Source organism: Nuphar pumila, chromosome 6 (genome assembly GCF_984573655.1).
Source record: "Nuphar pumila chromosome 6, dmNupPumi1.hap1.1, whole genome shotgun sequence".
NCBI classification, from domain to species: Eukaryota; Viridiplantae; Streptophyta; class Magnoliopsida; order Nymphaeales; family Nymphaeaceae; genus Nuphar; species Nuphar pumila.
Window position 1 is genome coordinate 16,292,521 of NC_143254.1, and position 25,449 is coordinate 16,317,969.

A 25,449-nucleotide genomic window follows, 5' to 3' on the forward strand; every position below is an offset into this window, starting at 1 on the left:
GTATTAGGTACGGATATTATTAATATTATTAGTGTTTATGCACCTCAAGTAGGTTTAGATGATTCCATTAAGCATCAATTTTGGGAAGATTTAGATGGAGTAGTACAAGAGACATCTTATGGAGAAAAGCTTTTCATCGGCGGTGACCTTAATGGACATGTAGGCATTAGTAGGGATGGATTTGAGAATATCCATGGAGGCTATGGTATAGGAGAAAGAAATGAAAGTGGAGAAAGGATTTTAGATTTTTGTTTGTCCTATGATATGATCTTAGCAAACACTTGGTTTAGGAAGAGGGAGTCTCACCTAGTAACATTTAAAAGTGGGGTTAATACGAGTCAGATAGATTTTTTCCTACTTAGAAAGAGAGATAGGGGTTGTTGCATCGATTGTAAGGTTATACCAGGAGAAAGTGTAGCTACACAACATAGAGTCTTAATTTTAGATCTTAGAATTAGACAATGCCGCAAAAGGGATAGACATAGGATAGATCCTAGAATTAAGTGGTGGGCACTGAAAGGAGCTAAACAAGGAATGTTTGTAGAGCAGGTAGTTAAGGAAGTTGATTGGTGTCTCGAGGAGGATTCAGAATCAATGTGGAATAAGATAGCGGGTGGTATGAGAAAAGTAGCTAAGGAGGTATTGGGTGAGTCTAAAGGCGGTGCACCACTAGGTAAGGATACATCATGGTGGAACGAGGATGTCAAATTAGCTATTAAGGTTAAAAGAGAGTGTTATAGAAATCTAAGTAAGAGTCGTGATAATGAGAATTTGGAGAAGTATATGATAGCAAAGAAGGAAGCTAAAAAAGTTGTTCGAAACGCGAGGGCTAAGGTATATAAGGAGGTTTATGACAAGTTGGATACCAAAGAAGGCGAGAAGGATATTTATAGGCTTGCAAAGATGAGAGATAGGAAATCGAAGGATTTGGGTATGGTTAGATGTATCAAAGATGAAACGCAAAGGGTTTTAGTCAAAGATGAGGAGATTAAGGAGAGGGAAAGATTATTTTGATAAGCTATTTAATGATAGTCATGCTCAAGATCTTGGAGACTTCTCCATTCCTTTTCATGAGATAAATCATGACTTCATGCGCAAGATTCAAAAGAAAGAAATTGCAGAGGCTTTGAAGAAAATGAAATCAAGAAGGGCAGTTGGCCCAGATGGTATACCTATCGAGGCTTGGAAATGCTTGGGAGAGAAAGGTTTAGAATGGTTGACAAATCTTTTTAACTTGATTTGGCGAACAAATAAGATGCCTAATGAGTGGAGGAAGAGTAATTTGGTGCCTTTATATAAGAATAAGGGTGATATACAAGATTGCACAAACTATCGTGGTATAAAACTCATGAGTCATACTATGAAACTTTGGGAGAGGGTGATTGAGTCTAGGTTGAGGAAGGTTGTCATGATATCGGAGAATCAATTTGGTTTTATGCCTGGAAGATCAACTATGGAAGCTATACATCTTCTTAGACAACTTATTGAAAGATATAGAGAGAGGAACAAAGATTTGCATATGATTTTTATTGATTTAGAGAAGGCATACGATAGAGTACCTAGGGACGTTCTCTGGTGGACAATGATGAAGAAAGGTGTTTCTCTCAAGTACATTAGTATAATTAAAGATATGTATGAAGGAGTAGTAACCAATGTCCGCACTTGTGGAGGGGTGACAACCAATTTCCCGATAACGGTTGGGTTACATCAAGGATCTGCTTTAAGCCCTTTCCTATTTGCGATAGTGATGGATGAGCTTACGAGATCAATTCAAGAAAATGTACCGTGGTGTATGTTGTTTGCTGATGATATTGTTTTGATTGATGAGTCTAGAGCTGGGGTTAATGCTAAGTTAGAATTATGGAGACAGACATTGGAAGCTAGAGGTTTTAAGTTGAGTAAGAGTAAGACTGAATATATGGAATGTCGGTTTAGTAAGCAACGAAGTAGTGATGGGAGTGTAGTGAAGCTTGGTGAGCAAGATATACCGGTGAATGATTATTTCAAATATTTGGGATCCATCATTCAAAAGTATGGAGAAATTGATGGAGATGTAAATCATAGGATAAAGGTTGGGTGGATGAAATGGAAAAGTGCTACTGGAGTGCTGTGCGATCGTAGAATGCCATTGCGGTTGAAGGGAAAGTTTTATAGGACGACTATTAGACCCGCTTTACTATATGGTACGGAATGTTGGGCTGCCAAGAGACATCATATTCAAAAAATGAGTGTAGCTGAGATGCGGATGCTTAGATGGATGTGTGGAAATACAATAAAAGATAAGATTCGGAACGAAGAGATACGTAAGAAGGTAGGTGTTGCACCCATTGAAAATAAGATGCGAGAGAATCGTTTACGGTGGTTTGGACATATTCGGCGAAGGCCTAATGATGCTCCAGTTAGAAGGTTGGAGAAATGGGAAAATATATTAGTTAAAAGAGGTCGGGGTAGGCCTAGGAAGACTTGGATGGAGATGATAGGAAAGGATATGAATGCTTTGAACCTCACCGAGGACATGGCGTTGGATAGAAATGATTGGAGGAAAAGGATTCATGTGGAAGACCCAAAATGAATTTCTTTTTTGGTTCATATCGCTGACCCCAATTGTTTTGGGATGAAGGCGTAGTTGTTGTTGTTGTTGTTGTAGGGTTTTTCTTTTATTTGATTAGGTTTTTAGGTTTGAATCAAATTTCTAAAATTAAGAGTTTTTATAGTTAATTTGATTACTGTTTTTTCTTTGATTTTCTTTTATTAGAACTTTGAATCAAATTTCTTTAAATAGGGCTTTTTATACTTAATTTGATTAAGGTTTTTCTTGTATTTGATTAGTGTTGTTTTTCTTTGATTTTTTTATTAGGGTTTCAATCAAGGGTTTTTATATTTTTTATTATGGTTTATTTGTGGGTTTTTTTATTTTATGGCTTATTTATAGTTTATGTTCTTGTTGTTTATGGTTTTTTGGTTTATTTTATTGTATTTTAGGGTTTTATAATTTATTCATGGTGTTTGCATTTGTATATAAGAAATTGTGATTTTTTTTCTCAAATTTTTTATATTTGATTAGGTTTGAAATAAGGTTTTTCATATTTTTTATTATGGTTTATTTAGGTTTCTTTGATTTTATAGCTTATTTATTTATTTATTTTGTAGTTTAGGGTTTAGGTTTATTTTCTTGCAATTTAGGGTTTTATAATTTATTTTATAGTTTTTTATAAATTCTTATTTATTCTCAAATTACCCAAAATTTAAACATCTTTTTTGTAGTTGGATCTAGTTTCAAGCATTTATATATAAAAAATTATCAAAATCTTATTTTTTTTTCTCAAATTACCCAAATTTTAAACATTTGTTAATTTTTAAATCTAATCCAAGATCTATATCTGAAGTTAAAATCCATAATAAACAGGTTAAGAGACTCATTTGATTCAAAATAAAGTTATCTGACCAATTATCCATGTGTATGTGTATTTAAGTTGTATGCACATTGTAAATCAAACAACATGCATAAGTTACACAACTTTAGTGTACGGTTAAAACAAACTTTGGACGAAATATAGTTGTTACAAAACAGGCATAACATGCGTTCTTCATGTTTTGTTCATTTGTTCCGTTCAATCTATGACAAGCCATCAAACATACCCTCAATGTACAAACACTCGTAGACACCTTTGAAAAAAAAACTTAGCATATCACCACCCAAACAAGATATGACAAAGAAGACATGACTAAGGGTGGCAAACAAGACGAGGAACTCCTTGTTTAGCTTCACCTCAACTCAGCTCTCTCAAAATTTGAGTTCGGCAAGTGAGCTACGAGACAGCTTGTTTAGGTAAATGAGCCTAGCATGAATATGGTAAGGTCGGCTTGACTCAGCACGAATAGACTCATTTTACTTGTGTATTATATATTTTATACATATGTTATATTATATATACATATAATATACATATTATATGTTATATATATATATATATATATTATACTTAAAAAGTATTTTAAAATATCGTTTTAAAAAAATAAACTCCCTCGTGATGAGCTCACTAGGGAAGCTCGAGTTGGGGGTATACCCTAATGAGCGGAGCCAAAACAACCCAATTTGGGCTTGTTCTGCTCGTTTACCTGCCCTAGACATGACAGGTACTTGTTCAGGGTTCAGAATTAACCTCCTAAATAAAGTATATAGCAGACACATCTGTATGGTCTCATTTTTAAAGCATGTAATATAGTATTTAAAAAGCTAACAGGGGTTTCTATCTATACATTTATGCGTCTAGATGTGGCAGCAATTCATTGGTGGCTTGATTTTCCATGATAGTTGGATTTTAAGATCCAAAACTGTAACCCAAAATTCATAACGGAGTGGGGAACAACCAGGACTGTCTCAGGTTGACAGAAATAACCGGTTTTGGAAAGGGGCAGCTGGGATGAGAAATTATGCATTTAGCAAACTAACTCAAGTAGTGTGGGTTTTTAGAAACTGGTAGTTGGGATTAAAAGTGAGACCATCTCCTTTTTAGATTTGTATGAAATAATAGATTTGACAGTTAGATGCCTACCACTTTTTCCAGATGTATAGACTCCCTAGGACTACCACTACCAGTTTCCAAACTTAGCTTTTTTTTCTCTCTCTTGATTCCATCGTGTCACAAGCCACATGAATACTGAAACCGTTCATATCAAAGATCCAACGATGCAGATCCATCTGGTTCAGCTGTTGGAGGCCCCCACTCAGAGCGTCTTCCCTCGGGACCCACCTTCAGTCCGTGTACGCGGTGGGGTGGAAACATTACTTGACTTCTCCCGCAGGCATCAACTCTCTCTCTCTCTCTCTCTTCTCTCTCTCTCTCTCTCTCTCTCTGATTAGGGTTTCGAATTCTACGTACGAGGAGGTAAGATCGAGATCTTTCTCCCTTCCAAACTTCTCCCTCTGTTGCTTCATTTCGTGTTTAATTTCATGATTCCGAGGATTTTTTTGAAATTTGGTTGCTGATATGTCCGTTTCTGATGGTTCCACCATGGTGGAGTTAGGGTTTCTTTTCAGTTCTAATTTGCCCCTATTTTTAACAAATTATACTTTTTTTTAGGGTATCACCGATAACTTTTTTTTTATAATTGGAATTTTTTTAGGATAATTTGATCAGTTGGTTCTTCTTCTTGCCCTAATGGATCTTCTAAGTAAATTGCTCGGTTACTCTTGTTTTCATTCATTTCAAGATCGACCCTGAATTTTCTTTGGGATCTGTATTTCAAAGGAAAAGTTGGAAGGTTGAGCTTGATTTGGAGCGTAGAGATTAGAGGTAAGCAGAGAATGCTAAAGTTTTATTACATAGTGATGGTTCTGTTTTTGTAGCATTTTTTTTATAATATTTGGTGGGGTTCATAGTTGCTTGAAATCGATGGGCATACTGATTGGTTGTAGGATTTTATTGTGTTGGTTTAGTGAATCTTGGTGTAGTTGATTATGATCACTTAGTGGTTTATGGAGCTAAATTTAGGTTTTTGTGAGGTTTTAGGGTGATGAGATGATAATATGCTTTCGGGCGATTTTGGGATTACTGAGTGGCCGGTTTGAGTTTAATTGGAAGGTAAGGATTTTTAGAAAACAAACTCAGAGAAAATGGGAAGATTTGACTTGAATTCGATAGTTAGGTAAGCTTTGAAAGCTTGAATTCATGAATTGAATGAGAATATTGAAACCTGGGAAACGTAGTTCCTGCACAAGGTTACAACGCCTTTCCTAGTTCCTACGATCTTGACTGACCAGTCACCAGATTAGCTTGCTGCTAGGGATGGCAGTGGACGGGCGGGGGACAAGGTCTCCACCCCCGCCCCGTCTCAAAAATTTAACCTTCATCCCCGTGGCCGGGGAGACTTTGGACCTCTCAAAATATTAATCCCCGTCCCCACCACCGCCTCGTCCATGCCCAGCCCCCGCCTTGTCCCCCTCCTCGCCACCGCCACATCCTCGCCCCATCACTGCCCTGTCACCTCCGGCCTTCACCGGAGCCGTTCTTTGTAATCAGAGGGCGGCGGCTCAGTTTTTTTTTTCAGACTTTTGATTTCTGAGAAATCAGAAACCGAAACGACCCTCTGTCTTCCACCAGCAGATTGGTGATGGCAAACAGTGGTCGCTGTCACCATCGACCAATCTTTGCAGTCGGTTACCTAGGTTGGTGACCGACAGCCAACCTTTCATGGCGTTTGCCGGGGAGGTGAGGCGGCCGACGATCGCCAACGTCGTTGGCAGAGCAGGAGCATCGCCGTTTGTCGGTGGTGTTTTCAGCCGGCCTGTGGATCGGGTGGTCGATGATGGAACTCCTTCGTTAGAAGGGGGTTTCCGTTGTGGATCGTTGGCGGCCTCGCCGGCACCGTTGGCTGCAGAGAATGGTCGTCAGATTTTTTTCATCACCGAACCGCTCTGCTAGCCGAAACCCCAAACCCATTTGTCGGCTGGGTTTTCTCGCTAGGGTTTCTGCAGTTGGGTTGTCGCTGGGATAGGGGGTTGTCTTTCGTAAGGGGTTATCGATTCACCGGCAGCCTCACCGACAACATTCCGTGTAACCGGGAGGCCGATGGGGCTTCTGGCTGCAACTTCTCAGAGATGGTATAAGAGAAGAGAAAAAAATCCATTTACCTTCTCTCTCTTTCCTCTGGACGGTGATGGCTCCGACTGATAAAATATAGGATTAGGGTTAGTAAGAGGAGTATTTATGAATGTGGTTATTTTGTAATTTTATTTTTTATTTAGGGTATTTTAGTAATATTATTAATGAGGCTGGGCGGGGCGGGGGCAAGTGCCGATCCATCCCCGCACGGGGATGAATTTTAACCTTCATCCCCGCCTCCATCCCTGTTTCATGCCCTCCATCCCTGGTCCAAACGGGGCGGGGCGGGGCCCCGCTTTCCCCCGGTCCACTGCCATCCCTACTTGCTGCCATTGACATCCTACAACTGCCAACAACGGTTTCCAGCAACGATGCACAGGGTAACCCCCTCTATATGTGTGTGTGTGGCAGGCTCTGTTTTCCAGATAAAGGAGTGCTTGCAGAACTATGATCTGGTTCCTGCTATCTTTTCCAGCCAGCAAGCCCCATTTTCCAGCGAAAGAGTTCTGTCCCATGCCAGGACTATGATCCACCTCTTTCTTTCCCCTCCATCAGGAAAGCTCCATTTTCTGATGAAAATGATCCGAAAATGGTGCTACGTCACATTGCAGAACCAGAGACACCGTTTACACATTTTGATTGTGTTGGGTTTTAGGTGTTAGGGTTCATAGTCTAAGGTGCTTTGTCCCATTTTATAGGGTTTCAAAGTATAATAATTTCAAGATGCAAAATATTTAATTATTTGGTGCTAATGGAAGGGACTGCTCTCAAATGCATGGTCAAATCATTGCAAACCTTCATCAAAGTTGAGATCTATGTCACATAGGTGCGGGTAAGGATGCAAACTTGGGTGGGGGTGCGGGGAGGGTATATATATACCTAAAAATTTTAACAGTTTTTAAGTTAACACTATATATATATATATATATAACTGGATTTGGTTAGGGTTAACTTAATGTACTTTTAGATAAAAATGAACCTCAATATGGTTGACTTCTATGGTGCCTTGTTAGAAGAGTCAGTGTTACATAGATTGAGATTTAGTGGACGGAAAAAAGCTATGCTTATAGGGATCAAATTTGCAATAAAAAATGGTGATTGATAATTTTCATTTGGCTGCTAACTAATAAAAGATGGCTTGAACATTTTACATGAATGACATCAAATACAGGTACTGAATTCATCGTGCATTTGCATGCATTGTATTGTTATTTTCTTATGTGAAGATCATAGTCAAGTTTGGTGTTTTGAAAAAATCTATTTTCTTCTAAAGTTCATCCTGGAAGTGTAGGCTTTTTTCTGATGGAAAATTGTGGAAGGGAAAATAGGCAAATTAAGTGATCTAATAATCAGATCGAGTTGCTACATTAGATTACCCATGTTACATCCATCAACCATTTTTAGGCTGAAACTGTTCTAAGATTCTCGAACTCTTAGGCATACCTAGACCAAATAGTAGCTCCTGAACCTAAAATTGAGTTCTTCAAAAGATTGGTATTTGGTTCTAAAATGTGCATGATATGTCAACTGAAAGTGTTAAGAGCACAGAATCTCACGTTTTGAACCTGGTAGCCTTTGGAAATTAAAATCTTGGAAATAAGTAGGCGTTGACTAGTGACAGATCCAAGATTTTGCTTAAAGGGGGGCAAAAAAATTTCAAAACCTAGCCTTTTTTCTTTTTTATTTATTTTCAAAACTTTAAGAGGGGCTCTAGCCCCTCCTCGCCCTCCCGTATTTTGAAAATATCTCAACGATATATCAAGGTCTGCCGATATTTTTTCCTGAGATTTTTGGAAAACATCTTTTGTATATATTTTAATCATCTTTTTTGGTTTCTTTTATATTTTAAAACCTTTTTTAATTATTTCTTTATAATTTTGTAAGAAAAGTATTATAAAACGGGTTTTTCCTTCGAACTGTTCAGACGCCCGGTGTAATGCCACATCTTTTTTTTCTGAAAAAAAAAGAGACTTTTAGCGGTGGTTTCGAAAAAAATTAAGATGCAGCGTCGTTTAATCGCTCGCGAGGCGACCCTGCGTCCAAAGTATCTATTTGAAGATACGAGTTACTTTTATATATATAGTATTGAGTGTCACCCATGTCTCGTCTAGTACAAATTTGAGTTGCTTTGACCCAAGTCTGAATCATTCCTGGGTTTAAACACATCCAGCTCATTTATACACAGGTTGGATTTAGTTTAGTCTCAGACTTGGATCAAACCCAGGCCTGATTAAGACCTGAGTCTATTAGGCCTGATTTAGACCTGGATAGTCAGGTCTGAATCTGATCTGGATCAGATCCAACCTTAATTCAGACATGAGTAGACTCAGCAGGGTGTTTTAAAAGTTGGAAAGAAGAAAAGAAGAAAGATAGAGATCCTACCCAAGGAAAAGGCTAAAGAGAGGGTTAGGGTAAGTTTTAGCAACCCCACACCCGCTCAGAGTGTCTTCCTTCCTCCCTGCTCTCCTCCTCCTCTCACTCATTGGGCAGCAACACCACGGTGAGGCACACAACCTCTTCCAGCAAGGTACCTCTCTCTATCTCCTTCTTTCTCTTCCCTCTCCCTCTTCTCCACGTCGAGACCCTTTCTATCTTTTTTTCTCTGTTATTCCAACCTTGTGAAAAATGGATTTCAGAAAAGAGATTTCAAGCCTAGAGGCACGTTCTTAAGATCGCTATCTTTAGAACTTCAATCGCCCCACTCCGGGAATTCCGAAGATGCGAAAAAGGGTTTTGTTACGACTGAGTTCCCAGGATACAACTAGGCTTGAACCTCAAGAGAGTCACTGCTTCGCAAGAACAGATGACCTCTCCCACACACGAACTCTGCAAGCCAAACCGAGAAGAAAGAAAGGAGAAAACTGGAGAGTCAGAAATTTCGATTATCCAAAAGACGAAAAATGAAGAGATTTATAGACTTGTGAGAAAGGCCAAAACGTTTTGAGATAAATGAGATTAATGGTCATAATTCAAACGGTTTGAAAATAGGACGAAAAGGTCCTTGAACGGTCACCCACCTTTGACTGTCAATCAAAGGCCTTCAAAACCGTCCAACAGTCACAATGCAACATAAACTCAATATAAATGCTATTAAAACCTTTCAAACGGCCAAATATCTCAAAACCGAATATCCAAAACGGACATTTGCACCTCGCACCGCTGCGAGAAGTGCAAACTGCACCATCAAAACGCCACATTGCGCCTCAAGCGCCCTTGCGCACGCACACGCGCACGCGTGTGCGCGTCCATTGCTGCACGATGCGCAGCAACGTCCGCAATCCACCTAAAGACTCAAGGCTTACCAAAGTAAAGAATAGATAACAGACTCTCTATTTAAACCTCTTGAAAAGCTTTTCTCTCTTAGACATGGGACTAAACTTTTTCCAAAACACTTTTGGTAGTAAACAAAATCATTAATATTTTAAAACTTTCCTAACATTTTCCTCTTCCTCTTCCTCTTCCTCTTCCTCTTCCTCTTCCTCTTCCTCTTCCTTCTTCTTCTTCCTCCTCCTCTTCCTCTTTCTTCTTTTTCCTCCTTCCTTCCAGCCTTTCACGGACATCAAAAAAAAAATGGGTCAGGGTTGGACATGATGCGGGGCTCAACCCTCAACACGGATACGCCGACCATTTTACATAGTTGTATTCTCAATGCTAGTTACAAGTTGCACATGAATGGTGCAAAAGTTAAATCGGTCCTATCATAAGCGTGCCATCTGCATTTCTCCTTGTGGCTATTTGCATATAATCATGTTCATGCATGCTGGAAAAATTCTGACATTGATGGTCTCTTCATCAATTCTTGATGAGGTGATCTAATCTTGGGGTTGGCAATTGCCTGAAAATCTCATCATCTTAATCTGTGATCTGTTCACAGAGCTTGTCCATGGTGGGGTTGAGGTTCCTATCATATGCATTTATTTTAGGTTCCTGTTCTTGACTACATAAAATCCAGTTCTCTGATTTCCTGTTTTAACATGATAAGAAAACCTAACAGAAAATCATTATCCTAATGTATACTTCTAGTTTTCAATTTTTTGATAATTGCACGTCTTTGGAATATTTTCTACTCCTTTCTTGATCAAGCTCTGTGATGGACATTAACAATCTAATTGAATAGGTCCCTAGGTGTTCTGATGGCTGCGTTAACAACAGCTGAACTTTGTGATACAAACCCACAGCTGATTGCGAGCGGTGAGCTGCTTGCACTTCAGCCAATTTTCCAAATATATGGCAGGCGTCAAGTGTTTTCTGGCCCTGTGGTGACACTCAAAGTTTTCGAGGACAATGTCCTGGTCCGGGAGTTCCTCGAAGAGAAAGGCAATGGCCGGGTTTTGGTCGTCGATGGCGGTGGGAGTATGAGATGTGCAATCCTAGGGGGCAACCCAGTTGTGCAGGCCCAGAACAATGGCTGGGCTGGTATTGTTGTGAATGGCTGCATTAGGGATGTGGATGAAATCAATGGGTGTGACATTGGTGTGAGAGCTCTGGCTTCTCATCCAATGAAAGCCAACAAGAAAGGGATTGGTGAGAAGCATGCGCCTATAAATATTGCGGGGACCAGGATTTCTGATGGCGAGTGGCTGTATGCGGACACAGATGGGATTCTGGTTTCACGAATTGAGTTATCAATCTAATAAGTTCAGCCGTCATTGAAATGTTATATTCTACTGTGATTTGCTTCTGCAAAATTATATGTATGTAGAACAATGTTAATGAATGAATAACGAGGGGTGTTTAATGAGTGAGAATGCTGCTCATTATCATAATTCATTATTTTCGTGGAATAGTTGTTTTTTTATTGGTGGAAAGAAATGATCTTAATCATCTGATGATATCTGGTGGAAGTGCTGGTGTATAACAGATCAAAGTTTCATTATATATATAGGGTTTATTTAACATAGTCTTGGAAAAGTCAAACACCTCAGCATCTCAATCTACAAATAACAGAATTGATGATCGAGTCAAACTTTAAATGAGAGAGAGAGAGAGAACAACCATCTCAGCATCTCAATCTACAAAGAACCGAATTGATGATCTAATCGAATTTTTAATTTAAGCATCATTGGCTATAAAGGCTTCTCAAATACTCTCGTTCGCCCTGTTCACCTGCAAAATCCTTCAGATTAGCATTCCAAGTTTGAGAGCCAACAACATCATGGACACTTGAGTTACTAAGACTTGATAATCTCAAGAAATTGCCAATTTTTTTCTAATGCTCACAAATTTTTACACAATTGCATTCTTAAGGGGGAAAAATAGACAAATAGACCATCCGTTATGTACATCGTGCCAATCTGTAAACCATGTGATGAAGAACAGCAGAGTTGTTTGCAAGGTAGACCCACAAAGTATGCCAATCCAGAGTCCCCTGGCACCCAAATGAAATGAAAATGCTAAGACTGGAATACCAACCAGATAAAATGCCCCAAGGTTGACATAGGCCCCAAGGTGCTGCCACCCGCATCCTCTTGCAACACCTGAATATTTAAAAACAAGCAGCAGAAAGTGAATACGCATGATCTTCAGATGTAGGTCTGTTTGAGTTGAAATGCATCAATTTGAATCGCCAAAGACAAGCAGCAAGCTTGTGCAATGCACTGCTGCACAATGATGTCATATTTGCATGTATACTCCATAGGCATATCTACCCAGCAGTGTCAGCCCATGCATGAGCACATGAAGTATCCAAATGTTCAAGACTTGGAATTTTGTGATGTAGCTAGTTTAATATAAACTGATATCTTCAGCTTATTCAGATGAATATCATCAACCTCAGTTCAAATGGAAAATCTACCTCTACCATGTGTTCATTATGATTTTTTAAATATATAACACGCTTTTGAATAACTGAATTATGTACCGGATGAATCACAGAATGAACACATTTTATGAGTCCAATCTCCTTTGAAAGACAAGGTTGATACGGTGAATATACACCTAAATCTGTATATTGAAATATATCAAAGCTTTCTCTCTCACATGAAAGCACGCCCTGCAAGCCATCCATGCAAGACGACAGAGAGACCAGAGGTATCATTTTGACAACATACAGGATTACTTCTTTTTCACTGCTGTACGCACGAGCAACCAGGTAGCTTGTACAGAAGAGAGTTGTGCTTACAACTCCAGCATCCACAACAGCAAGGAAGATCACCACAAGCACTGCTAACTGAGCTGCCTTTGGACGCGCAGCTCCTAGTTCATTAGAGACGTGTGTTCTGCAACAAATGGTAACCTTCCAGTGGTGGAACAGATGTATTTAAGATGACATGAATAAGAATAGAGGAAAGAGAGTCCACCTCACGGAAGCACCAAGGCCATATGGTATACAGTAGAGCAAACATAGAGTGGTAAGGCCGTCCACGAAAATAAAAAAGAAGTTATCATTGGGAACAAAGTAGATCAGAGACATGGGACACAATTTTGGTCCTTAACAGCCAGATGAATCTCCATGTTTAATTGTGCATCTTTGATATTATTGGCTGTAGACAACATGTGGTGGTTTTTTCCTTTTTCTGCATTGAGTTTGGGAGTGAGTTACGAATATGCAACTTTTTGCTTCAAACTCTTTCATCCGAAAAGCTAATCTTACCATCCCTTTGGTTCCATCCAAGTTATACTGGGTGAAGGCATACTAATGATAAATCCATGACAAGCACCGAATGCAATATTCAACATTTTGGAAAGGAAGCAGAGGTTTGATGAATGGCTTTTCTGGTTAGTATCCCAACCGTCACAAGGACACGGGACACACCATTTTTTGTGTAAATTTCCATTAAAAATAGTATGCATGGGGACAGGACACGAGGGTATGTTGGAACATCCATGTGACAGGCCCCAACATGCCAGTCATACAGATTGAACCTTATGCAGTAAAAGATGGCATGGTCATAAAATTCTAAATGGACATTCCACAAAATCTCATAAACTATAATATCACAAAAATTTTTGAAAGGTGAAGTTATACCAGATTGAAAGCACTGATGTTTCGAGCTCTGGATTAGGCAGTAGTCTAGAAAGTAATATCAGCAGTTCAAATGACCAATACTCCAGACTGTGCCAATCAAAGGAAAGGAAAGCATAAAACCAAGAGCCAAGAAACACCAAAGAAAAAAGTGACGAAGGACAAATCACAACTCGATAACAAAGCATTAAAGAAAACAATGCAGCACAATTACCAGATCATCACTGCAGAAGGAAAAGCAAGTTTGAGGAAATCATATAATCCACAAAATGCCTCATTTGATAGTGGAATCGACGGATGCTTACAGGCATGTGAGAGTTTCATATAAAGTGCCAAGATGGCTACATTGAACCAATATGAAAGACTTACACAAAGGGCAGCTCCAACATGTCCCAACCCCCACTTTAAAGAGGCAGGAACATGAAAACAGAGACCAGCATGCACTATAGAGCATTGGAAGGATTAAGCTCTGTGACTGCAGAAATTCCAAAAGTGGCTGAAGAAGCACACTACCAAACAGTCCTGGGATCAAGTAAACAGCATACTTACCTGCCTCATTTGATATCAAGGGGTCTAGTCCAATGAAACAGAGAATCTTTGCAATGTAGACCAAGAGAAGAGACAATGGGATCCCCATGAGGGTTTTAAAACAGAGAACAATCGTTGGGTGGGAGGGTGAGGCTTATCCTCACCCGCTGTGAAGGAGTTTCTCTGCCCACGACATGAGAGAACCGAGAGATCGTGAGAGAACAGAGAGAGGGAGAGAGAGAGAGAGTTGCAGAGAGTGAGAAAGAGAAATACCTTGAAAGTGACAGAGAGGGAGAGCGACAGTCATCGAAACACGCCGTCATGAGGAGCCACCACTGACAGGTATGCCCTTCCCTCCTGTTTGCTTCTTTTTTTTTTGGAAGGCCGGCAACCATGGCTGCCGGCGTATTGAAGAAAAAACAAAAAAACCAAAGCCATATCCGTCTGCATTGTTGCACAGAGAGAGAGAGAGAGAGAGAGAGATGGGTGGGGGGGGGTCGACAACAAGAGGTTGCCAGTAACCTCTTAGGCGAGGAGAGGGTGGTCGGGAAGGTGTTGTGCACCTTCTGCCTTAACCCCAACCCCCAGGAATCGGCAAAATCGATTCGGTCTTGGGGTAAACCAAACCACCAAACCGAGTTAGGTCTGCCGGGGTCTTGGGTCAGTCCGGGTGCGACCCAGACCAAGCCACGAATTGAAAAAAAAAAAAGTCGTCCGAACAAGACCGACTCGATCTAGGTCAGTCCAGACTGAGTCTGGTCAATGAGTCTTGAACCCAACTCGGTCAACTAAACAGGTTCTGACCGAACCAGACCGAGTCAAGTCTGACAGGATCTTAGTTCTTTGTTTGGGTTTAGTTTAAACTAGACCAGAACGGATATGGGTCCAATTCGACCCAATTAACCTAGACTGATGCAAGTTAAACCAGAACCAGACAGAACTGGGTCTGGATTTAGTGTAGAGCTTGGATCAGTCCTAGATCCATATGAGCCTAGATCCATATGAGAACTCGATCTGAATCCAGTTTGAGACTATTTGGATCAATTCTAGATCCAACTTATAGTTGAATCTGGATCCAATCTATAGCTTAATGGATCAGTTTTGGATCCAGATCAGTGCTAAATCTGGATCCAATATGACAAATTTAGATCCAGATCAAAACTGGATCTTGATTAAGTTTGTAATATAGCATCGATTTAGTTGAAACTTAATTGGATCCAGTTTTATTTGTTCCTGACTCAGACAGAACTAAACTAGTGCAGTCTACCCTTAACTGAAACAAAACTAAACCCAATTGGAACAGTTCGAAACCAAATTGGATATGGATCCACACCTATTAGTAAATAGATTCATTATGAATTTTTGAGAATTCGATTAAGTTTGAAACCAAACCCAGTTGGATCGGGACTAGGTTTAGTAAACATAGTCTTTTAAACTCAGACCAAACTTTTTTTGACCTAGGATGAGTCATGTCAAATCATAAAAGTTGAAATAACAAAATTACCCTGGTGTGTACTCAATATTCATAATTGGGTATAACTTAACACTCGAATTTCATAATTGAGTGAGGTTTGGTGTGTTGAACTTATATCACAGAGAAAAATCTTCTTATTCTATGGTTCTGATCAAACTAGTGACACAAAAATCAAGGTTTGGCAAGTCACCTCAAAAGAGGTATTTTGATCATTTTATCAAAATATAAACAATATATGTATTAATATGAACATGCTTATGTGATGATCATATTATATTGTTAGAGCTACTTGAGACTCGATTGCAACCAGAGTGCAACATTCGCATTCAAAGTAAAAGATATTATAATTAATCTTAGTTGTGAATAAATCATATTGTGTTGCATGTTAGCATTGTTGTTATATATTAGTATATTTAGAAATGTAACTCTTAAATGTAAACATGAAATGCATAGAATGATCATATATGAGTTAATTGCAATGAGATGATTATATGCACATGTCAGTCGTGATATGTCATGCATTTTAGAAAGAAATATTATCTTATGACAACATATCTATGTTATAATCTTCAAATAACATGCATTATGATGAGATTGTGATTAGCCTTGAGTCTCCTAAATTTGGTTATATTGTTTGAATTTAAATTGAGATTAGTGTACTTAACCTTTTAAATCCTTAAAATGGCGACCTGTGAAAAGGCTATTGGTTCGCGGTCATAGTGCAGCCACTATAGATAATGAGACGCTAGTGATTTAACGATGTAGAGACTCTACCTTGTTGCATGCTTAGTATGATACAAAGTGTAAACTCTAGTACTTGAGAATAAGACTCATCGTGATTATTTTACGATGATACTCATAAGAGAATGAGTGAAACACGAGCTTGAAAGTAAAGCTTAAGGTAATAAACATAAGGTATAACTTAAGGTTTTATATTCACATAGTATCTGAAACTCTAGACAGTCATGGATGGTTGAAAGTCATTTATGGTTAGGATGTAGAATGAATTATGTCAAGTTTGAGTCTGGCCTCTTGGCTAGCTATCGGTAAGGTTTTATTTGTTGTTTCACTGCAGTGTCTGGTGATTTTGAGATCACTGAGAGCGTATAGTTCATAGTTTGGCCAACAATATAGAATTGAGGTGTTCTACATGAATTGTTATGCCCATAGACGGTTATGACTAGTGTAACCGACCTAGTATTATAGTATGTTGTGAGTGAGTGTTAGATTAAGAGAGTTAAGAAAAAAATTTAAAATGTACAAACTTTGTATAGTGTGTCGAAAACTAAACTCAAATTAAGAGCTTAAAGTCGACTAAAGTTGTAAGTTAAAGTCATTTATTGCTTATAAATATTTTTTACTGAGTTGTAAACTCACACCTAGGGGTGGCAATCGGGTCAGGTTGGCGTGTCGTGTCGGCGGGTCAGCATACCTCAACACAAACCCGACCCGTTTATTAAATGGGTCGGTTGTGGCAAACACGAACCTGACCCATTTATTAAATGGTTAACCTGTCACGACACGGTTAACCCGTTTAATAAACGGGTCGGGTCGAGTAAACGGGTTAGCGGGCGGGTTGACGGGTTGGTGGATTGGGTTTGGGTAAACGGGTTGGTGGGTCGGGTTTGGGTAAACGGGTTCTCCCGCCTAACTCGTTTATTAAACGGGTCAGCCGGGTTGACGGGTTGGCATACCCCTAACACGAACTTGACCCGTTTAATAAACGGGTTAGGCGGGTCGACCCGTTTACGACACGAACCCATTTAAGCCAAACCCAAACCCGGCTAAAAAGCGGGTTGGCGGGTCGTGTCAGGTTTTGCCACCCCTACCCACACCCTGTATAATTACAATTGTAGGTTTAAGGTACACTAGCGCAGTCAGAACTACGTAATCAGTTATTTCAACAAAGTATATTGTTAATTTTATTTTTGTCATTGAGCACTCAAATAATTATTATTTTCATATGATATGAATGATGAACTTTGTTAAAGAATTTAAGTTTATTAAAAAAAATAGTCATGTTTTCTCTGTACAAACTCCGCATGCTTTTCCTCTAAAAAATAATATCAACCAGACCTGAACTATAGAAGTCTCGGATCATGGTGTTCAAACTTACATGTTACAAAGGACTGCTTACTTATGTCTTAAGGACTTCCCGATCAAAAGAGAACCACCCTGCAGGCAGCAGGGGATCCTAACTGCCTATACACCTTTTTTTGTCACATCTTTTGTGAGAACTATTTTGTATACCATAGCCCTTTATGTTGGATGCTCCAAACAGGAGCCCACATGCTCCCAGTGGGGTATCTCAAAATGCACCCGGAATAAACATTGGTTTTCTCACACCTTCGTAGAGCTCTTAGTGAACGGTCTCAACTTTCAAGGTTCTATCGTTTTCCTGCTTGGAACTCATCTTTAGGTGTGGTTGTTTTAATAATTATGTATCAAAACTGTTGCCAAATCCAGGTATAACAAGACCTTGTTTTTTCCAGAACAGGGAAACCACCCTCAGAACAAAAACCTATCAGCTCTGTCTATGACTACCGTACGGTGATCTAAACCTTTGGTAAGCCCCCTCACCCTCAGGGAGTCTCCTTGCTTCGGCAGAACGATAGGGGCGACACCCAAGGGAATGGAACCTTGACTATCCACCTTTGGGCCAAGCCCCCCCCCCCCCCCTTCCGGGCCTTCCCACTGCACCAAACCCCTTGGGGCAGGTATTACAAGACCTTGGTCAAGCCTTTATAGACACTTTTGTCCTAACTAATTTTCAAATGTCCATTTAGAGGTGGGAAGAGAAGAGATCTACGTCTTACTGTTGATTAATAAAAGCTAAGGGTAACAATGGTGGCAGTGATGCTGGTGATAACGAATAAACACATACAAAAATAGGGTCAGGATGAGATCTAGACGAAGGCCTCCCAGTGAGATGAAACCATCCCAATAGGCAAGAACAGCATTTCTTCTTCCACTGAACCTCTCTCTCTCTCTCTCCCTTTTTATAGCAAAACTTGATAAAACATTCAAGCACGCTCTGAAGAGAGAGAAAACTCTCAGAAAAAGAACATTTTGCCTATGAGAATTTTTTATATGAAAAGTTTTCCAAAAGAAAGTTTTTCTCTTGATTGTGTAGCTTGAGAAAAACTGTGAAAAATGTAAAAAAAAATTTTGAGAGAGGAGGTTGGTGGTGAGATGTAACGAGATGGGTGGTGGGGAGTGTAAAAATAATAAATTCTCTTGGTAGAAAACATTCTTCCACAACCCCCAACACCAACACCCCCCACCCCCCCACCCCACACACACACACACATGGAGGAATGTTTGATATTAAAAGTCTCTCGTTAGAAAGGGTCAAAAATCCATAAGAATTTTCGATTTTGCATCACTGCCCTAAATCAAGCTTGCAACTCCATATTAAACCAAGAATTTTAGGACAACCTATAGCGATGTTATGGTTTTAATGCAGGCAAACACAGATGTTCTTCCATTAAATTTAAAGACTGAGTCAGTACTGATTCTTGATGACCAATATCAAAGATCTAGTAGTCACAGCAGAGACATAATTTTACAGATAAAAGGCCAAAAAGGTAGCAGCCCAAGAGCATAGATTTGCACTTTTATTTTCAAGGGGAAAAAAAGAGCGCCTATTCAAAGGCGCTTGCTCATTTGCTCTATCTACCACGATCCTATCCAAATAAATAAAAAATGTAAACCCATCCCAGCTGACTAAGAATGAAAATTTTCACAGGCATTGCCTGCTGAATTGATCAAATTATTAACAGGACAAGGAAAAAAGACAGATTAAGCAGCAGCTTCCTTAGCAATTTTCTCAGCCTTTGCAATGACCTCATCTATGCCACCAACCATGTAAAATGATTGTTCTGGAAGATCGTCATATTTACCGTCCAAAACACCCTACCAATCACAATAATCAACAGCACATTAGCCACAATAATGTGCAGCAAACCGAGAGAAGGGGAAAAACATAAATTTTCATAACTTAAAAGATCAAAATATGCTACTTTAGTCAAAGTGACCATGAAGAACTTTACAGATAAACTCAGCATCAATTTCCAGGTTGCTTAGTCATCAATACATTATGATCAAAGCTAGAATTGGAACCACTCATAAGATTTCAAAGAAATCTTCAGTTATATACTTACTGTATAATCATAATTGACTGTAATCACTAAAAAAACGTGAAGGCATAAGAAGACCCCCAAAGATTACATGTTCTTGGTGTCAGTGGGATCGAAATAAACCACAATTGAACCGAATGTCTAAGAAAGGAATTAGAAATCTTTCAGAATAGCAACTTTTCCAAGGAAAATCCCACATCTAAAAAGGCAATGTCAGCCAACACTTAAGCCATGTCCGCAAACTTAAGAGCCAATTTCTCACCTGGGAGAGTAAGCTACAAATCATTTCCTTGGGGGAAAGGGAGGGAAAATAATTCACAGGAAAAAATTTCTCAACAGACTAAAAGATTTTCTTCCAATGAAAAAACAATTTACACACTTGCAAACCCCATGAAATGCTTTCTGGCAAGAAACTCTCATAATTTTGTATTCCTTTTAACTCCCTAAGATTGCCCCAAGATAAACTTTTATCTCTCTCAACTCTCAAGCAAAACAGGAACCAAGCCATATACAATCCGAACATTGTAGGCAATGCAATATGTAGGAAAATTTGATAGAGGCAGCTCAGTCTTCTAGAAAAGTATCATCAATTAGCAAGAAAAGCAATGAAAAAGAAGCTGAAAAATGCAAGTGTTTCACATTGTGAAGACAATAAATACACAGTATGGGTATATCTTGCAGAACCTAGAAGAACCAGCTATGGCTGTGCCGGGCAGTCCAGCCCAGCTTGCCACAGTCTGGGCTTGGGCCTATAAATTAGGCCCAAGCTCGGCTCGAACTAGTATATATATATATAGGCACAGCCCACAGAGTGTGGCATGGCTACAACATGGATATGGGACATGAACCAAGGCAATTTTATGAGTAGTACAATTATATATTTATACTATGCAGAGTTACAGACATAGGCGATCTTTTGAAAATATCGCGATAAATCACTGCAAATTCATAAAATGGTATTAAAGGAAACATTTTGCGATAATATCATGATATTATCAATTATTTTTATTTGTTTATTTTTTTTCTATATCTTTACTATTTCTTCTTCTTTCATATTTTTTACTTATTTCTTTTAGCATGTGTATTTTATTAACTAAACATGCTATTTTTGCAGTTATTTCTGTCATTTTTTATATTTTTAAAATTCTTAAGTGCCGAGTTTTTTCCCAAGATTTATCTGAACATATATTATCGCAATAAATTTCCTTGATGACCGAGAACAATATTTCTGACTATGATACTATGCACAATCCGTGCACACACCAAGCCCAAAAGCCAAACATATATTACCAAAAGTAGGTGGTAGCTGCCTACCAGGATTTTGAAGGGTATTTTCATGTTTTCCTTAAATCTGATCATAGAGATGTGTTCTACATGCTTGATTTTATCGGATTCAACTCTTGGATCGTTTGATTCCAACACGCAGCTAGGTTTTTATAAGGTTTAAAAATCAGCGGTATAAGATTTACATAAATATTCAAGGCTTAAAAATCAGTTTTTTTATAGAAAAAACATTATCCAAGTGTCGTTTCCTAGCAAATCGACCATGTCGAACACATCTGTAGGGTGATATTTGTGGAAAACAAACTGAAAACACCCGTTCGCTCGCATTAGGCCAAAAAAGTGGTAGGCAGCTACCACTTTTCCTACCAAAGGGTACTAATGTAATTATGCCAATGACAAATTATAAAAAGAAAAAAAACACTAAATCAAAGCTAGTGATAGAACATGGACCAATTGATGGTGCAAATTTGATGATTGTTCAAAGTAAAATGCTCAGAATAGCTTGATAGTGCAAGATAGTTTGTAGTTGAATTCATCATGCCAGATTTGTTTAATGCTTAAGCTCTATCAAACAAGTGCATACACATCTGTTCATAGTGCAGCAAGAAACGTGCTTTGGAGCACGAAAACCTTCGCTCCCAAAGAGTTTGGGGACTCAATGGGAATTAAGATTCTTGAAAATGGGATTTGTGGTCCCCACATATGAAACTTTTCATTCACGGAAATGGGATCTAAATTATTGCCATGAGCAACAGTACATTATTTCCCATCTTGTTAGAATTAGTAATTCTTATTATACCATTTATAACATAAAATATGATTTTTATACTATGTTGGTTGTTCTGTGTAGATCTAACACTTGTTTTCAATTCGTAAACTGAAAGCATACATGAAGTGTTATTTAACTGCATTTAATATTTAATTTTAAAATTGTGATCTTTCTGGTTTTTTATAACGCCTGGAAACTTGATTCAATTTCTTAGTTTGGCAACTTTGGTCCAGCCAAGGTTATTATATGTACTTTTTTATTTTGATAGTTCAAATTAGGTTCTCTTTAGTTCCTCATGCTTTCTTTTTCCCACACATAAAGAATATAAATTAAATCAGTAACTTGCTGACACCAACTGATGCTGGTCAATACTGTAAGTGGCTGATGTTGATCGATAAACAGGAAAAAAATTTAGTTACTAGAAATGATCGGTGTGCATTACTATAAGTAGCAGATGTTGATTGAATATAGCGATAAAGTTTACTCTAACATGTTTCAACCAAGGAAATAGTTAAATTATCTTTAAACTAATCTAGAAATCCAGCAACCTATAACTAAAGTTTATATCTTGACAAAACACATTTATGGGTTCAACAAGCTGGGAATGAGGTATGGAGCACAAAACTTTCATGATGAATTTCCTGCACTATTAGATACTGAATAGCAATAACAAAGAGAATGTATAGCAGGAATATGGTACAGCAGAGAATACACATTTCAGAAGCATCCATCGATGTAAAACAAGTTGGCACAAAGGGTTTCAAACAAAAGTATGAAAAGATAAAATTTTAAAACCCATTTGGGACTTGAGTATATATCTAACCTGGAAGCTGTTTATGCTCTCCTTCAATTCCACATATTTTCCAGCAGCACCAGTGAAAACCTCAGCAACATGGAATGGCTGACTTAGGAACCGCTGAATTTTCCTTGCACGAGCTACAGTCAATTTGTCATCTTCACTGAGTTCATCCATTCCCAAGATGGCAATAATATCCTGAAGATTCTTGTAGTTTTGAAGAACCTTCTGTACGCCTCTAGCTGTGTTGTAGTGCTCCTCTCCCAAAATGTGAGGAGACAGCATACGTGATGTGGAATCAAGAGGGTCAACAGCAGGATAGATACCTAGTTCAGAGATCTGTTCAAAATTTAAGTTCGGAACTATTTCCAATCAAGTTCTGAGAAGGAAGAAAATTCCCGCAACCTTTGAGTCAAGCAGGACAAACCTGTCTTGACAAAACCGTGGTGGCATCAAGATGGGCAAAGGTGGTTGCAGGAGCCGGATCAGTCAAATCATCAGCAGGCACATAAATAGCTTGCACTGATGTGATAGAACCTTTCTTTGTTGTTGTAATACGCTCTTGCAAACCTCCCAAGTCAGTAGCCAAAGTTGGCTGATAACCGACAGCAGAAGGAATACGACCAAGCAAAGCAGACACTTCAGAGTTTGCCTGAAAAGCAGCGTGACTAAAAGACATATTAATGGCATAATACCAAACAGCCAGAAATAGATTTCCATATGGACTCCAGATTCACATTAAACACGCAAATAAGAAAAACATACTTGAGTAAAACGGAAAATATTGTCAATGAAAAGAAGCACATCTTGTCCTTCAGCATCACGGAAATGTTCAGCAACAGTCAGACCAGTAAGCCCAACACGGGCACGGGCACCAGGTGGCTCATTCATTTGCCCATATACAAGAGCACATTTGCTCTCACCCTGCGATTCGAAATCTTAAAGTTGCATCAGAAAGGATTTTTCATTTCCTTGGTCTTCAAAAAGAAAGACATATTCAACACTGTAACACCTCTTGACGCATTGACCAAATACAAGAGTCTGAAAGGGAAGAAAAGGAAAAACAAGAACCTGCTTATCTCCAAGCTTGATGACACCACTCTCAATCATTTCCCTGTAAAGATCATTTCCCTCACGAGTACGTTCACCAACACCAGCAAACACAGAGAAACCACCTGACCCAATGAAAACACAGAGTCAAAATTAAGAAACAATAGAGCAGCAATTTGCAATTTCCAAAGTTTCCGCTAATAGCCAACCATGAGCTTTGGCGACATTGTTAATAAGTTCCATAATCAGCACAGTTTTTCCCACACCAGCTCCACCAAAAAGACCAATCTTTCCACCACGCTGGTAAGGTGCAAGTAAGTCGACAACCTAGAAAAGGACAAACACCAATTTTATATGAACCATGACTGCATCAACGACTCAATATTTAGAAAATAATAACAATGAAGATTCGTTCAACAACTGAACGAAACTGGGATTAAAAAACAACTTGATGACTCGGTAATAAAAAAATTTGCAGAGAAAAGGCCAAGGCAATCATCGATTCCCAGAAAGAAATCCTCGTTGAACAACACCAATTATGATCACCGCAAAAAAAAAAAGAGATTGCAAACCTTGATGCCAGTAACAAGAATCTGTTGTTCAGTGGCCTGTTCAACAAAAGCAGGAGCTTCCCGATGGATCGGCAAGAAATGATCCGTATCTATCAACACAACAGAAAGAGAGGTCAACAAAGAGGGTTTTTATTCCACGGACGGGGGTGATCCACAACAATACAATTGAACCAAACAAACAAAACCAAAAAAAAAAAAACTTACTTAAGTCACCCTTCTCGTCAATGGGCTCTCCAATCACATTCATAATCCGACCAAGAGTCGCCCTACCCACAGGCACCTGAACATCAAAACCAGTATGGCAAACAACAAACACGACTATTATGATAAATGATAATAATGGTGGTGGTGGCAGCGGTTACAATGAAGATGGTAGTGATGTGAATTGTGATTAAGACCAACCACCTACATTCTCCACAATCCAATCACAGATCGATAAAAAAAAACACTCGTTCAAAATCTCCCCATACAGAAACTAAATTTCAACAGCCAAAAATCATTCGATGACAATCTCACCATACAGAAACTAAATTTCCACAGCAAAATCCACACAAAGACTATAAATCAGCACAAGCTCACCATAGATACACCGAAACAACGAAAGAAACGGGGAGAAGAAATCGAGAAAGCGGGCAGCTACCGTGATTGGGGAACCGGTGTTGAGAACGCGCTGCCCGCGGACGAGTCCCTCGGTACCATCCATAGCGATCGTCCTAACTATGTTGCCGCCGAGATGCTGCGCGACCTCGAGGACGAGGCGGATGGAGTTGTCGAGGACCTCCAGCGCCGTCAGGATCGGGGGCAACCCACCCTCATCGAATCGGACGTCGACGACGGCACCGATCACCTGGCAGACGAGGCCGACAGCGCCCGCACCGGTGAACTCGTCGGTGATCCTGCCGGACAGGCCGTCCTTGGCGGGAGACGGAGGGTCCGGAGGCACCGCGGCGGCTGCAACGGAGGTGGCGTAATTGACCGCACGGTTGAGGAGGAATCCGGCGGGGGATAGGCGGCGTAGCGGGGCGGGCTCGGCGCGGCCGCCGGAGGAGAGGAGGGAGGAGGGCTTGCGGCGGAGGCCGGAGCGGAGGAGAGAGGCGAGAACCCGACGCGACGCCATCGCCCCTCCTCACCGAAAGACAGAAGGGTTTATAGGTTTTTAGCGGTGTTATGTTACGGTGTAGGCGTCGACGGAAAGCCGTTCATCCCTCGTCGGACGGCGATCGCCTTCTCTCTCTCTCTCTAATATCTCTCTTTCTTTCTTTTTCTCA

At 39.5% G+C, this 25,449-nt stretch overlaps 2 protein-coding genes and 1 pseudogene across 5 annotated transcripts; 1 reads left to right on the forward strand and 2 right to left on the reverse strand.

Moving 5' to 3' along the window:
• Nucleotides 1–4,620: 4,620 nt before the first annotated feature.
• On the forward strand, nucleotides 4,621–11,389 carry LOC149834104 (putative 4-hydroxy-4-methyl-2-oxoglutarate aldolase 2). 4 transcript variants are annotated; one of them, XM_090011216.1, is made up of 2 exons: nucleotides 4,621–4,889; nucleotides 10,723–11,389. In XM_090011216.1, exon 2 carries the CDS (start codon nucleotides 10,739–10,741, stop codon nucleotides 11,237–11,239), a length of 501 nt encoding a protein of 166 aa, XP_089867342.1. In that variant the 5' UTR covers nucleotides 4,621–4,889; nucleotides 10,723–10,738; the 3' UTR covers nucleotides 11,240–11,389. The 4 variants fall into 4 exon arrangements, with proteins under 4 accessions (XP_089867342.1, XP_089867341.1, XP_089867343.1 ...); XM_090011215.1 differs by having other exon boundaries at nucleotides 4,621–4,806; XM_090011217.1 differs by lacking the exon at nucleotides 4,621–4,889 and adding an exon at nucleotides 4,995–5,297.
• A 442-nt stretch (nucleotides 11,390–11,831) lies between these two features.
• On the reverse strand, nucleotides 11,832–14,206 carry LOC149834105 (protein DETOXIFICATION 10-like; annotated as a pseudogene).
• A 4,848-nt stretch (nucleotides 14,207–19,054) lies between these two features.
• On the reverse strand, nucleotides 19,055–25,449 carry LOC149834106 (ATP synthase subunit beta, mitochondrial-like). The gene is made up of 9 exons (XM_090009969.1): nucleotides 24,822–25,449; nucleotides 24,386–24,461; nucleotides 24,182–24,270; nucleotides 23,819–23,936; nucleotides 23,631–23,734; nucleotides 23,325–23,483; nucleotides 22,987–23,211; nucleotides 22,587–22,898; nucleotides 19,055–19,486 (listed from the first exon to the last, which is right to left on the reverse strand). Exons 1-9 carry the CDS (start codon nucleotides 25,296–25,298, stop codon nucleotides 19,373–19,375), a joined length of 1,674 nt encoding a protein of 557 aa, XP_089866095.1. The 5' UTR covers nucleotides 25,299–25,449; the 3' UTR covers nucleotides 19,055–19,372.